The sequence below is a fragment of the Polypterus senegalus genome, chromosome 1 (genome assembly GCF_016835505.1).
Source record: "Polypterus senegalus isolate Bchr_013 chromosome 1, ASM1683550v1, whole genome shotgun sequence".
In the NCBI taxonomy this organism is placed as follows: domain Eukaryota; kingdom Metazoa; phylum Chordata; class Cladistia; order Polypteriformes; family Polypteridae; genus Polypterus; species Polypterus senegalus.
Window position 1 is genome coordinate 64,709,009 of NC_053154.1, and position 14,934 is coordinate 64,723,942.

The 14,934-nt window shown below is 37.0% G+C and overlaps 1 protein-coding gene across 2 annotated transcripts in view; it reads left to right on the top strand.

The window, feature by feature from the left end:
• Positions 1-14,934, top strand: part of LOC120526625 (synaptotagmin-9-like) — a 282,035-nt gene that overhangs the window by 253,458 nt on the left and 13,643 nt on the right. Inside the window, exons 5-6 of one of the 2 annotated variants that reach the window (XM_039749795.1) lie at positions 7,362-7,533; positions 12,842-12,921. In XM_039749795.1, the coding sequence (XP_039605729.1) occupies positions 7,362-7,533; positions 12,842-12,851 (182 nt within the window). In that variant the 3' untranslated portion in view covers positions 12,852-12,921. Of the gene's footprint in view, positions 1-7,361; positions 7,534-12,836; positions 12,967-14,934 lie in introns of those variants that run through there. The other variant, XM_039749789.1, reaches the window with a different exon arrangement.

A 14,934-nucleotide genomic window follows, 5' to 3' on the forward strand; every position in this document is an offset into this window, starting at 1 on the left:
CATGCACAAATGTTGGGCCAAACCCAAATTTCTCTAATGTAGTGAAAATGTAGTTCCATTCAATCATGTCAAATGCTTTTTCTGGATCCAAGGATAATAATATCTCTGGGGTGTTTGACTTTGCTGGTGAATATATTACATTAAACAGGCATTGAAGATTGGAAGCTAAGTGTCGGCCTTTAATAAATCCAGTTTGATCTTGTGATATTACCAAAGGCAGCACTTTCTCCATCCTTCTACTAGGATTTTTGAGAGTATCTTAACATCATTATTCAGAAGTGAAATTGGTCTGTATGATGCACATTGTAATAAGTCCTTATTTTGTTTAGGAAAGATGGTGATTAATGCTTGGCAAAAAGTTTGAGGTAGAATTTGATTGTCTCTAGCTTCTGTAAATGTTGCTAATAAGAGGGGAGCTAGCTGAGTGGAGAATTTCTTATAAAATTCTACAGGGTAGCCATCAGGGCCTGCTGCTTTCCCACTTGAAGTGACTTTATAGCATCTAGTAATTCTGATAGTGCCAGAGGTTTATCCAGTTCCTCTGCACTAAAAGTATCTATTTGTGGTATCTGTAATGTATCCAGAAATGCATTAGATTGTGTGTTGTCTTCTTTAAACTCAGTAGAATATAAGGATTTATAGTAGTCTCTAAATGTGTGCATTATATTTTTATGGTCAATGATTTTATCTCCGTTCGTGTTGGTGATTGCTGGGATTGCATTGCGAACTTCTTGCTTGTGGATTTGTTGAGCTAAGAGCTTATTAGCTTTCTCTCCGTGTTCATAGTAATAATGTCTTGATTTAAAAATGAGTTGTTCAGTTTCTTTGGTTGTTAAGAGGTTGAGCTCTGAATGCAGAGCCTGCCTTTTCCTATGAAGAGCCTCACTTGGACACCTGGCATGTTCTTCATCTATTCTAGTAATTTCGTTCCTTAGCTCTGATACCTTCTTGGTTTCTAATTTATTTCTGTGGGAAAGATATGAAATAATCTGTCCTCTTAAGAAGGCCTTTAGAGTTTCCCAGAGTATTCCTGCAGAGACCTCTGAGGATGTATTTGTCTCTAGGAAGAAACTGATTTGTTTGAATATAAATTCTGTACAGTTCTCGTCTGCTAATAGAAGTGAGTTAAAACACAATCTGTGAGATGAGTGTTTGTAGCATAATGATTTTAGCTCCAAGATCAGAGGTGCATGGTCAGAAATAACAATAGCGTCATACTTGCAAGATTTAATCGTAGGCAAGAAATTATTATCTATAAAGAAATAATCAATTCTTGAGTAGCAATGATGCACTGGTGAGTAGAAGGAATATGTTCTTGAGTTTGGGTTTAGAAACCTCCAGGGGTCTGATAGGTTGTGGTCAGTTAAAAACTGTGTAATTGTCTTTGCAGTGTTAGATGTCATCCCCCTGTGACAGGAGACCTATCTAAGAGTGGATTTAAAACACAATTGAAGTCCCCAGCCATTATAATTTTATGAGTGTTCACATTGGTAATGGATGCAAATACATTTTGCATGAGTTCTCTATCATCGACACTGGGTGCATAAACATTTATCATAATCACTTTACAGTTAAATAAGTTGCCAATGACAATCACATATCTCCCTTAAGGATCAGATACTACATCTGATACCACAAATGAGACTTTTCTATGTATGAGAATTCCCACACCTCTAGTTTTCTTTGTAAAGCTGAAATGGAATATTTGGCCAGTCCAGCCTTTTTTCAGCCGGAACTGATCCTTGCCTAGTAAGTGGGTCTCCTGTAAAAATACTATTTTAGCGTTTAAACCTGTTAGGTGAGAGAATTCATTCTTTCTCTTTAATTCATAATTCAGGCCTTTAACATTCCAGCTCACAAAGTTAACTGTCCCATTATGGAGACATTGATTCTGAATTTTTAATGGTATTTTGTAGTCTTAACTGGAAGTGAGACACCTTTAACCCTAATTTCCAATTTTCCCACGAGTTATTGCCATGCAGCCTATTGTTTCATTGGTAGTTATAATTATAAGAATTAAAAGGATAGATTGGATATAGATATAGCCTGCTCTCCTTCTCTCCCTCCCTTATCCCCCTACCACCTCATTTTGCCTCCCCACGTGAGGCTGGACCCCACTTCACAAAGTGCCAGTCCTCTGACATAACTAGAGACAGAGCATGTCTAGAACAAAACAAGCCCTCCAGCAGCGGCGTTTGAGGATTAAAAAGTAGAGATATCTATTGCTGATAAAGTCTAAATAAAATGTAATCTTCAACAGTCTTGAAATATTAAGACCAGGGAATGGTGTTAAAAAGTGGTCCTGGACAAGCATAGTAAACCCTAATGCAATAATAACAATAACAATAAACCAAGGGCATGATGTTAAACAGTCTCCTTTAGAATAGTAAAAAAAAAAACCTACTTTAATTTCTTCCACACATACACCTATAATTGTAATTAAAACATAAACAAAAAGTTTCAGAGAAAAGGATGTATAATTATGGTATCCATATCGTTGCAAGCAAATCAGACAGCAGGTAATATCTTCTTGCCATGCCATGACAGGATTCGACTCACTATCATTTTTCAAAAAAGTGTCGGGATCAGCTTTCTTAATTCCTTTTCTGCTTCCTTCTTGCTGGAGAAGATGTAATATTTTTCTTGAATATCCACTTTGTTTGGCAGGATACAAGAGGCTGTATCTGATATCGGCTTTCCATAACCGGTTTAATGTTGTAAAAAGCTGAACATTTAGCAGCTGTTGAGGGTGAGAAATCAGGGAAAATACGAGTGTGGTTATTTTCAAATATAATCTGTTGTTTCTGTTTGAGAAGTGCCGTTACATTAAGTTTAAATTGTAATCTCTCGAAGTGGACAATTAGAGTCCTAGGTTTAGAGATATTTGATCAACGTATACGATAAGCTACCACTATTTAAAGTCCTCTCCAATTATTTTTGAGAATTGTTCAGCTACAAATTTCACTGGGTTTAGACTTTCACGATTCTCAGGTAGACATTCGATTCTAATATTACTCCTTCTGCATCCATCTTCCACAGCCGCAAGTCTGTCTCCGAGTTTTTTGCATTCATGATTCGCAGCTGTAGCTTTTCCATTGGCGGTAGATGCCGAATGTTCCGCAGTTTCAATTCAAGTCGTGAATTTCTGTTTAATGTTTTCCAGCTGATTGGCAAGTTCTTTCAGTTTAGACACATTTTCCTGAATGTGTTCCTCAATTTTTCCCTGCATACCTTTAAAGGTTACATCAAAATGATTATATATATATTTTTCCAAGCCTTTATTATCCTGCTGCAGCTTCTCATTTGTCTCGTTTTGCACCTTCTCGTTTGTCTTGAGCAAGCCATTTATTTCTTCATATTTTTCTGAATGTTTTTCTTCTTAAGCTCACTTATGGCTGAGGCTGTGGCCAATGTTGCGATCATTTACTTCAGTTCGGACAAATCGTTTCAGCTTTCGTGCTCCACGGGTGAAGTAGAAACTCTGGTTATAGCTGATGCTTCCGGCTTGTGGGGAGTAGATGAAAACATGGACTGCAAGGACATTTCTAGTTTCAAGTGATCTTCTGGAATCAGCGAGCTATCATGACATGCATCATTTGCACCACCGCTCCCATTTTCGCTTTTGACTGGAGATGATGCAATGGAGCAGGGTCCTGAGAAGTCTGTGCTTTCACCTGCCTGTTCTACATCAGTCTCTGAAAGGCCGTACCTTGCATTTGGCTTTGATGTCTGTCTAGACTTGGGTGTATAGCTTTAAGTTTGTCATGTTTATATACTGTAGTAGAAACTCCTCGGGCTGGTTAAATACAGGATACCTCGGGATAATAAGAAATAAGAGAGAAAATAAAGCTGCTGCTAATGGAGCTCTGCTTCAGACGTCCATCTCCCGTAACGGACGAGACCAACTCCAAGGCTCAGCTCTTTTAATCTTTCCTCATAATTCATCCTTTGTAACTCAGGAATCAGCCTAGCCGCTCTTGTCTAATTTTTTCCCAGTGCTGCTATGTCCATTTTTGTAACCTGGACATCAAAACTGTTCATAGTACTCCAGATGAGGCCTCACTGGTATGTTATAAAGCTTGAGCATAACCTCCTTGGACTTGTACTCCACACCTTGTGCTATATAACCTAACATTCTGTTTGCCTTCTTAATGGCTTCTGGCTGGCAGTTAATAGTGTCGACTCCACTACAACTCCTAAATCCTTCTCATAAGGTGTACTTTCGATTTTCAGGACTCCCATTGTGTATTCAAATCTAACATTTTTAATTCCTACATGAAATACTTTACAATTACTGATATTAAATTTCATCTGCCACAAATCTTACCAAACCTATATGTGGTCCAAGTTCCTCTGTAATGATCCAGCAGCTTCTAGATTATCTGCCAATCCACCTATCTTGGTATCATCTGCAAACTTAACCAGATTGTTACTTATATCACCTATCCAAATCATTTACAGTGGGATGCAAAAGTTTGGGCAACCTTGTTAATAGTCATTATTTTCCTGTATAAATCGTTGGTTGTTACGATAAAAAATGTCAGTTAAATATATCATATAGGAGACACACACAGTGATATTTGAGAAGTGAAATGAAGTTTATTGGATTTACAGAAAGTGTGCAATAATTGTTCAAGCAAAATCAGGCAGGTGCATAAATTTGGGCACCACAAAAAAGAAATTAAATCAATATTTAGTAGATCTGCCTTTTGCAGAAATTACAGCCTCTAAACGGTTCCTGTAGGTTCCAATGAGAGTCTGGATTGTGGTTGAAGGTATTTTGGACCATTCCTCTTTACAAAACATCTCTAGTTCATTCAGGTTTGATGGCTTCTGAGCATGGACAGCTCTCTTTAACTCACACCACAGATTTTCAATTATATTCAGGTCTGGGGACTGAGATGGCCATTCCAGAACGTTATACTTGTTCCTCTGCATGATTGCCTTAGTGGATTTTGAGCAGTGTTTCGGGTCGTTGTCTTGTTGAAAGATCCAGCCCCGGCGCAGCTTCAGCTTTGTCACTGATTCCTGGACATTGGTCTCCAGAATCTGCTGATACTGAGTGGAATCTGTGCGTCCCTCAACTTTGACAAGATTCCCAATCCCTGCTCTGGCCACACAGCCCCACAGCATGATGGAACCACCACCATATTTTACTGTAGGTAGCAGGTGTTTTTCTTGGAATGCTGTGTTCTTTTTCCTCCATGCATAACGCCCTTGTTATGCCCAAATAACTCAATTTTAGTTTCATCAGTCCACAGCACCTTATTCCAAAATGAAGCTGGCTTGTCCAAATGTGCTTGAGCATACCTCAAGCGGCTCTGTTTGTGCTGTGGGCAGAGAAAAGGCTTCCTCTGCATCACTCTCACATACAGCATCTCCTTGTGTAAAGTGCGCCGAATGGTTGAACGATGCACAGTGACTCCATCTGCTGCAAGATGATGATGTAGGTCTTTGGTGCTGGTCTGTGGGTTGACTCTGTCTGTTCTCACCATTCGTCGCTTCTGTCTATCCGAAATCTTTCTTGGTCTGCCACTTCGAGCCTTAACTTGAACTGAGCCTGTGGTCTTCCATTTCCTCAATATCTTCCTAACTGTGGAAACAGACAGCTTAAATCTCTGGGACAGCTTTCTGTATCCTTCCCTAAACCATGATGGTGAACAATCTTTGTCTTCAGGTCATTTGAGAGTTGTTTTGTGACCCCCATGTTGCTACTCTTCAGAGAAAATTAAAGGAGGAGGGAAACTTACAATTGACCCCCTTAAATACTCTTTCTCATTATAGGATTCACCTGTGTATGTAGGTCAGGGGTCACTGAGCTTACCAAGCCAATTTAAGTTCCAATAATTAGTTCTAAAAGTTTTGGAATCAATAAAATGACAACGGTGCCCAAATTTATGCACCTGCCTGATTTTGTTTGAACAATTATTGCACACTTTCTGTAAATCCAATAAACTTCATTTCACTTCTCAAATATCACTGTGTGTGTCTCCTATATGATATATTTAACTGACATTTTTTATCGTAACAACCAATGATTTATACAGGAAAATAATGACTATTAACAAGGTTGCCCAAACTTTTGCATCCCACTGTATATTTATTAAAAAATAGCAGAGGCTTTAGCACTGACCCCTGTGGAACACCGCTTTTAACATAAGCCACCATAACCCTCTACAAACTACACCCTGAACTCCCACTTCTTTGTAGAGAGAGGTGAGGACATAGAAGGTGATCAGGAGAACAAAATTCTTCCTGGCTGAGAGAGAGTCCAGCACATACTTATCAGAAGTTGGACCATTTTGCTATTAAATCTTTTTAGGGTGTGTGAGAAGAGGTGGGAAATTGTTCATTACCCTGTAAGATGTTAAGTGGTAGTAGAAGAATTAGAATCATTTAGATTCTCAAAATATCATGTTTATGAAATATTCTCACTGGCCATAAGAGGGCACTGTGGAGCCCTGACGCTGAAACCTTATGTATCCACCCCTAACCCAAAAGTGTTTCTGATCTTTACCAAAAATAGCCAGTTTAGATTTTCAAATCTGTCACAAGCACATACGCTAAACAATTTAGAGTTTGAAGGTAAGATGGGTGAGTGTTCATTATTGGGAAAAAGAGTTGCTATTAGTGAGAGAGAAAGAGAGAGATGGAAGAGGCAAAAAGGGAGGGCTTTGTGGCACTAGACTGGCGTGTATGTGAACAATCAGGTAGAGTAGGGATCAGGGTTCATGGAGGAAGGCTAAGATAGGCAGCAACATTATTCCTTTCCAGCTGTTTTATTCTACCTGTGTTGGTACATTATTTGACAATATAAACCTATGATTTTTATAGAATTATTTATTCTGGTTGTGCAGGGTTGCCACAAGGCTGTCCTTCATCATACTTTAGTCCATAGTTCAGTGTTATTTTATATTAGTGATGCTTCCTAAAAGTACTTGGATTCTGGGTTGATTCCCATTTAGTACATGTATCACCCAGTACTCTGTGCCATAGGATGGCATTCCATCTACAAGTGGTTCCTACCCTGTGCACATTACTACCAGGGTGGGCTTCAGTTTCCTGAGACCCTGTACTAAAGAAGGCAGGTTCAGAAAACATGGTGGAGGTTTTATATTTGATTATAATTACTAATAAACAAAAAGGCATCTGTTTTGAACAAGTCCTCAAATAAAATATTTTTAATGCAAAATATTCTTCTTTATCCTTAAATAAAATATTTTTAATGCAAAATATTCTTCTTTATACTATGTATTTATAATGTTCGGGAAAAAAATCAAAGCATACAGAAAATGCCTCCTGCAATGTGTCTTCATTAAAAACTTTCTAACATTTACCATGTGTGTCTTTGTTTTTCACAGATCCCTATGTAAAGGTGTCCTTAATGTGCGAAGGAAGAAGATTAAAAAAAAGAAAGACTTCAACAAAGAGAAATACTTTAAATCCTGTCTACAATGAAGCCATAGTTTTTGATGTTCCCCCAGAAAACATTGACCAAGTTAGCCTTTTGATAGCAGTGATGGACTATGACCGGTGAGATGCACTTTTCTTTTAATCATAAAAATCTGAAAAGCAAAGCAGTGCACAGCAAAGTGGAGTAAGCCTAACAAGCAGAAGAAATCTATTAAAATTGCTAAATATTTTACAAGAGATGCAGTCAAAAGGGGTTTTCATCAGTCAGTGCAGTCTACAGCATTGAGAAGGAATGATTTATTTTAGTATTCATTCTGCTTGAGTGTTTAACAAATTTGTCACTTACCTCATGTGTATATCGAGAATGATTAATCCTTTTAGAGGGAATGCACCTCATAATGTACATTTTGATAAGGCAACAGTTTTTTCATAACACCATACAGTAAATATCTGTGAAAATTCAACTAAATCAATGCTTCACATGTCAATATCAAGAACGCTGTGTAAATGTATTTACTTAAATGCCTAACATTTAATTTAAGCTATTAAACCTATGCAAGTTGGCATACGCAGTTCAAAAATAGCATTAATAAAATTAAAGCTATCAGTTACAAAAGGGAAAAGACAAAAATCCATTTTTGTTTTGTAAATCCCAATTAATCATTTCATGGACTCGTAAATTATCTAAAGTGTGAACCTTCTAATTAAAGGAAAGTACACAAGGTGCTATTTTTAAAAATTCCCACTAGTTTAAACACACCTGAGAAAAGCACACAAGCTCTTTCTAAATGTAATCAGCATAATTTGGAATCATGTCATTAAAATATTATTTAATTCTTGTCCCTGAAAGCGTTTCCTTTTTCTCATTCCGTAAACAGCTGCTGGATCTCACTGGTTGGATTTTTGTAGCACCCATTAAATGATATAAAAACTTGACATATTTTTATGAAGCTATAAACAACAGCCAGACATGCATTTTATGTGAAGTGATCAATTAAAGCTACTGAAAAATGCACAATACTGCAAATGCACGGCTTTTCATGATTTAGTTCAATGCTCATAAAGGAAAATTACATGCTAATTGTGCAGGAAAGTAAAGTAAACATCAGCGTTACTCTAAATTAGACAAGTAAGTAACAATGAAATTAAATACAACTTTGACTTAAAAATTACTCTTCTGGTAAATAATCTGAAATGAATTGCAAGGTATGTTGTGATTTAAGTATTGAATATCTGCTTTGATTGAAGACTATGATATTCTCAATGAACACTAACAGAGACTTGTTAAAGTCTAAAGTGATGTGAAAAAACAAATGCCACACTAAATTTATTGTTTGTATGAGCATCAGCGAATTCAAGTGCAAATCTGTTCCCAGCATTAATAGATTTGTGGTATTGTAATGGAAGTTTATTACATTTAGTCTCTATTGTAAAACATGAGTTGTTTGAGTTGTCACAATAAATCAAACTACTGCAGCGCAAGTTTAAATTAGATGATACAATGTCTGTCAATTCAATTATAAGATTAATTTGTCATAGATATCTTTCACTTATTCATATGTTGCTTAGAAATTCTTTACTAATCATGACACATGGACAAATATAGAACATATTGTCAGTTTATTTTAGTGACCAGGCAAAAAATTGTGATGCTTACCCATTTGAACTAAACAAATGTCAGGAGTCCTAGAAACCACATACAAGTAAATGCAGGAAAGTGTTAAAATGATGTTCGCTAACCTTAGGGATTCTGCTCCATTTTGGTGTGGAAGGTGACATCACAGCACTATTAGAGGAAGAGTTTCACTGTTTTCACTCAAATTAAATGAACTATTAGGGATGTTCGATTTATGCATTTAAGTTACTTTAACTGAAATTAAAGCTTGCTGTTAAGTTTTACTTAACTTGTCTAGTTACATTGACTTAAATGTGTTCAGTGTCATACTAACACAATTCATTTATGTTGATAAAAAGCAATCAGATTATTTTCTTTCAACAGAAGTATACTCCATCTCAGGGACTGTTGTCAGTACACACTTATTTTATGTTAAGCATACTCAAAATTGATACTTTTCTAATCCTCAAAACATGGCATTCCCATTTTTCCCATACACAGTTAGATCAAGTTGAGCTTTGTGTACATGACTCACCCATATTTGCATAGTATGATAGTTTGCAAGAAGTATTTACATTTTTTGAAAAGGATTCAGTTTCTTTACATTTACACAGTCTTTCATTTAATTTAGATAGAAGTTTCCCTAAGGGAAATATGCCTTACCTATTTGATGTTTTCTGAACACAAATTTACTGGATCATCTTAAAACTAATGTTTCATTTTAAAACTGCTCCAACTAATTGAGTGTGACAACTGTCTCTGATAAACGAAGTTTATTTAACAAATCATTTTTTCACAATACATGACAGTAGCATCCATCCATCCATTATCCAACCCGCTCTATCCTAACTATAGGGGTCTTCTGTAGATAATCCCAGCCAACACAGGGCACAACGCAGGAAACAAACCCTGCGCAGGGTGCCAGCCCACCACAGATGACAGTAGCATCACAGTTTAATCTTTAAAATAATCGATTTGTGCTTTTTCTGTCACAGATTGGTTCCTTTTCTGTCATAAGCCAGCCAGGGAACAGATAAATTCGGGCCTAGACTGCCAAATGAAAGGGACATCACTGTAGCCCAGCAAGGTAGTTTCCGTCTTCTTCGGTCTTAAGTAGTGATACTAATAACACTCAGAGCTACACATTCACTCCTTTACTCTGTCAGGGTACCTTACCAGTTATCCAAATAATGATAATTGACACCCACTGCACGCCCAACCTACCTGGAAAGGGTTCTCTCTTTGAACTGCCTTTCCCGAGGTTTCTTCCATTTTTCCCTAAAAGGTTTTTTGGGAGTTTTCCTTGTCTTCTCAGAGAGTCAAGGCTGGGGGCTGTCAAAAGGCAGGGCCTGTTAAAGCCCATTGCGGCACTTCCTGTGTGATTTTGGGCTATACAAAAATAAACTGTACTGTACTGTACTGTACTGTTCCGTTTCTACAGTAATCCGTGTAAACACATTGTTAAAACAAACGTTTTTTATATTCTAGTAGTAGATGACAAAATGTAGGCATAAACTATATAATGTATGAAGCGGGAAGTCCAAATATCAAAGAAACATTTTCACAAAAACTATAAATATAACACAACAATTGCGCTTTTATTCAAAAATATAACTGCAGAAACAAAAGGCCGCCTTAACATGCGACATTGACAGCCATTTATTGTAATTTCCTCCATGGTGCAATAGACTCAGTTCCCACCTGGGAATCAAAAGGTCATGAGTTCGATCCTGCACCTCTCTGTTTTGAGAAGTAAACTGCTCTTAGTCTTACTATTTTAGAATAAAAGCATACATTTGATTTCGGTCTGTAACAGCCGGTGCAATTTATGATCCTTGTGAAGGTTAGCTTTTTTTTTTTATTCACTTTTCATTCTCTCAGTCGTGTTCAGAATCAATCCATACAACCCCATCTGACACGGCTGTTTTCACATAAAGACACGCTATAGCTCTGCAGTGTACCACGATGCATACTAAAGCCCCACCCCCCCAAGGTGGCTGACACACAAATGCTGGTAAAGCTGCCTTCTTCGTATCTCACCGTCACTTGATTTTCTTTTTATTCAGTTTTATTGAGTGTTCCTGCCAGTCCCGCATGTTGCTGTGTGCTGTTTCTTTTGTACTCCAGGACATGCAGAGGAGAGAATGGTAAAGAGCAGTAACTTTGGCGCTATATGCAATATTCAGACACTCCCCATCTGCCCATTGTTTTGTTAACTTTTACACCAACATATGTTCCTGTGTTTGAGCATGCTCAAACGGGCATGCTCAAAAAATACACGTGTAATGCCACGAAACTAATGCAATATTATTTGAAAACGAACAGCGTCAGATCGGGTGTGAATTTATGCAGGAACTGGAAATTCTCTGATGTGGGACCTTCCCCTGGAAAGAAAGTACAGTGTCAGGTGCTCATTCAGTGTAATAGGAACCATAGCACAGAGAGGTGTGTACACTGCAACAAGTACACGTGTCGTAAATGTAGGAAGGACGGTCCTTGGGTGTGTGGGAACTGTTAATATTTGAATGTGATGATTTTATATAGCACGGAATGGAAATTAGCACTTCTTAGCATTGCACCATGCAAGCTGTCGTATCAATCGCCTACTGTAACTTGCTTTCTTTTTTCTTCGGTTATACAGGTAGTCTTGAATAAAAGTGCACTTGTTTTGTTTGCGAAATGAAGTGTCTGCGTGCACTTTTCGTTCACTTTTTCGTGAATTATTTAAATTTAAACCAATCAGCATACAGATAAATGGTATATCCTTATGTCATACTTATATATTTGATACAATCTAAAGGTCACAAAATAGTTAACATGTTGAAAGTCTTAGACACACACGTTTATTTCTAAAAGAGAAACTTCTTATTTATATAAATTCTTAAAATAAAACGTGTTTTAATAGTACTTAGGTCATCATTCTCCTGTTAAGAGTTCTGAAAATGGGGGTTGAGAGTACCTTGGTTTCACAGAAAAGACACACTCAAAACACTTAGAAATAATAAAACGCAAAGGGATACGTTTTTCTCTTTTTCTGCTTCAACTCTACCCCTTTGCTCTTTCAGAAAAATTAATCAAACAATTTGTTCTTCTTGTAAAATGGTAGGAAAGAAAGAAAATTCTGGCGTTCCTCCAAATCTGTTTCTGTTTCTGCTGATGAAGAGAAAAAATTTCCTTACTGCTACTCTGCCCTGTCTTTTTATCTTATTCAGCTGCACATGAATATGAATACCAGTGATGTAGTGTCTGCTTTGTTTAGCTTGATCTTCATGTTCATTGTGTACTGCTTGACTCATAAACATGTTTTATTTGACAATTTTTTTGCTCTTTTCAGTTTAGGTTTGATTGAACTATAATTCTGCTCATATATGTGTTCTTCTTTATTGTATGCACCTGTTTAAAGTAGAGCTATATAAGGCCAGCTCTGAAGGATCTTGTTCTTTTAGTACCCATGAGCGGCTTAGCCAAAACAAAATATCATCAACACTAAAGAAAATGACAAAATCAGCAAGGACAGCAATAGGAATTAGGGTGGCATTTTTGGTAAAACGACTGTTTTTTTTTTTTTTGGTTTCTTTAAAAATTGTATATCTGCAACTAAATTTTATTGTTTCCATCATCAACACTGTTGTTATTTGCATTTGTCTGAAGATTTCACAGCTGCCTTTATGTTTTTTGTTTCCTGGGTTTTATACATTAATATGTTAAAATTTCATCCATGTTTTTAAAGTTTAACTGTAAATGTTAACAAACTATGACAAAACATGAAAATGATCACGAAAAAAATTATTATGGCCCATTTTCACAGCGTAGGTCACAATGAGGTTATTGGAATCACTCGAGTAGGCAACAGTGCCGAGAGCCTTGGACGTGACCACTGGAATGAAATGCTGACATATCCCAGAAAACCTATAGCTCACTGGCACTCATTGGTTGAGGTAAGTATTGTCTGTATTACTTAAAAATTTTATGTGTTAAAGGTTTTACACATTTGTTGGCTAGACTGGCTTATCCTGGAATATCTGCAGTAGGAAGAAATGCTTGATGGGATGTCAATCCATCATAAGGCATATTGATACAAATAATAGCACTCATTTTTGGTTGATTTGGAGTTGGAAATCAGCCTGACTATATACCTTTTACTGTCAGAGGAAACCCTTGGGAATATGCAGTGAAATTGTAACACATTGAAATTCCCAGTGTGTGAAATGTGACTTATGACCATCATTCAGTGCACTTTATACACCTCCAAGCATGTATCTATCAAGAGTTTCTGGTATTATATTTAAAAGTCAGCAACAGTGGCACTATGACTAGTGCTGGTGCCGCACAGCTCCAATGTTTAAGTCTGATTTCTGACCTAATCACAGCCTATGAAGTTTCTTCATTCTCCCATAGTTCCTGGAGGTTTTCTTTCAACAACCCCTTCCCAGATCCTGGAATGTATAAGTGAATGTTGGGTTTGTGTCTTGTTTGTAATCCACCTGAGCTTTTTTCTGTTCCTGCTGGACAAAACAGACGCAGGTCAGTGGTGTAGTGTGGGTGTCAGCCGCCCAGGGCGGAGGAAAATTTCGCTGCCCCCTTATTTAGGTGTTTCAATTTAAGACTAAAATATATAGTAATTCTTTGCCGCCCCCTAAACGTGCCGCCTGGGGCGGGCCCCCACTACGCTACGCCACTGATGCAGGTATCATTTGCTGCTACTGTATAATAAAAAGGCTGTTTGGAAAATACATGGATGAGAGACAAATAAACTTAACATAATCAATAGCCACCATACTGCTTGGCCATGTAAAATTACAATTATTGCAACAACTTTAAGAACTCCATTACATATACAGTATATAAACAATTTTTTTCATGTGTTGTTTGATTTGAGTCAAGAAAATGTCAGATTGTATCCATTAATGAAACTTAAGCTTCCTGTATGACAACATTAATAATGTGAATACAAAGCTGGTTATATTGCCTGTGTTTCAATAAAGAATATAAAAAATAAAATTGCAATTTCAAGAATATAATTTTAATGAGTTTATTTTAGGCTGAAAAATAATGCAGGTAGTGTGAGGTAGTTGCCAAAGCATTAGACTCACTGTGGGACATTAACCAAGACTGTGATGCACCTGTAAAAGTATCTGTTCACTGTTGTAACAATATAGTGACCTTGTGAATTGCCTCAGATAAAGATGGAATATACAATTATAATATAAAAGTCTTCCAAGGGCAATTTCTGTGTGGCATTTGCACGTGTTCTCATATCTTTGTTTCCTCAGAGGTTTTTTTTTTCTATCTGACAACACATAAAGAGTTTGAGATCGAAGGTATGCGTGTGTGTGTGTATGTGGGTGTGGGTGTGGGTGTGAATGAATGACTACATCCTGCAATGCACTGGCACCCTCTCTAGGTCTGTTTGTTTGTTTTGTCCACATTACTCCTTGAAAGACACTGGTTCTTGTGAACATTAACAGGATTAAGGGTTAAAAAATGAATAGATGGGTTATAGGATGAAATACTTGTACTCATGATATATAAGCTTAAGGTCAAAAAATATTTGCCCATCTGTATATGCATGTAATGTAAAGTTCACTCACTTTTCAACAGTAGCACTATTTCCCACTTAGTTAAAAAGCTGAAATATGGCTGGAAGGCACATCTATGTCAAAAGGTATCCACTAAGAAAGGACATTTCAAAATATCAAACATTAAGGAGTAAAATCTCCACCATACAGTCAAAAAAAAAAACCCAAATATTACAAAATCTCAAAAAAGAAAATTAGCCAATGAGATTTGTTTATTTCTCAAATAGCTGTGCTACCCATCCAAGACAAGTTGAAATCTAAGTAATCCATGCAACACCTATATCTCTTTTACATACCGGTTATATCTGTTATAGGATTCGTAAAAAG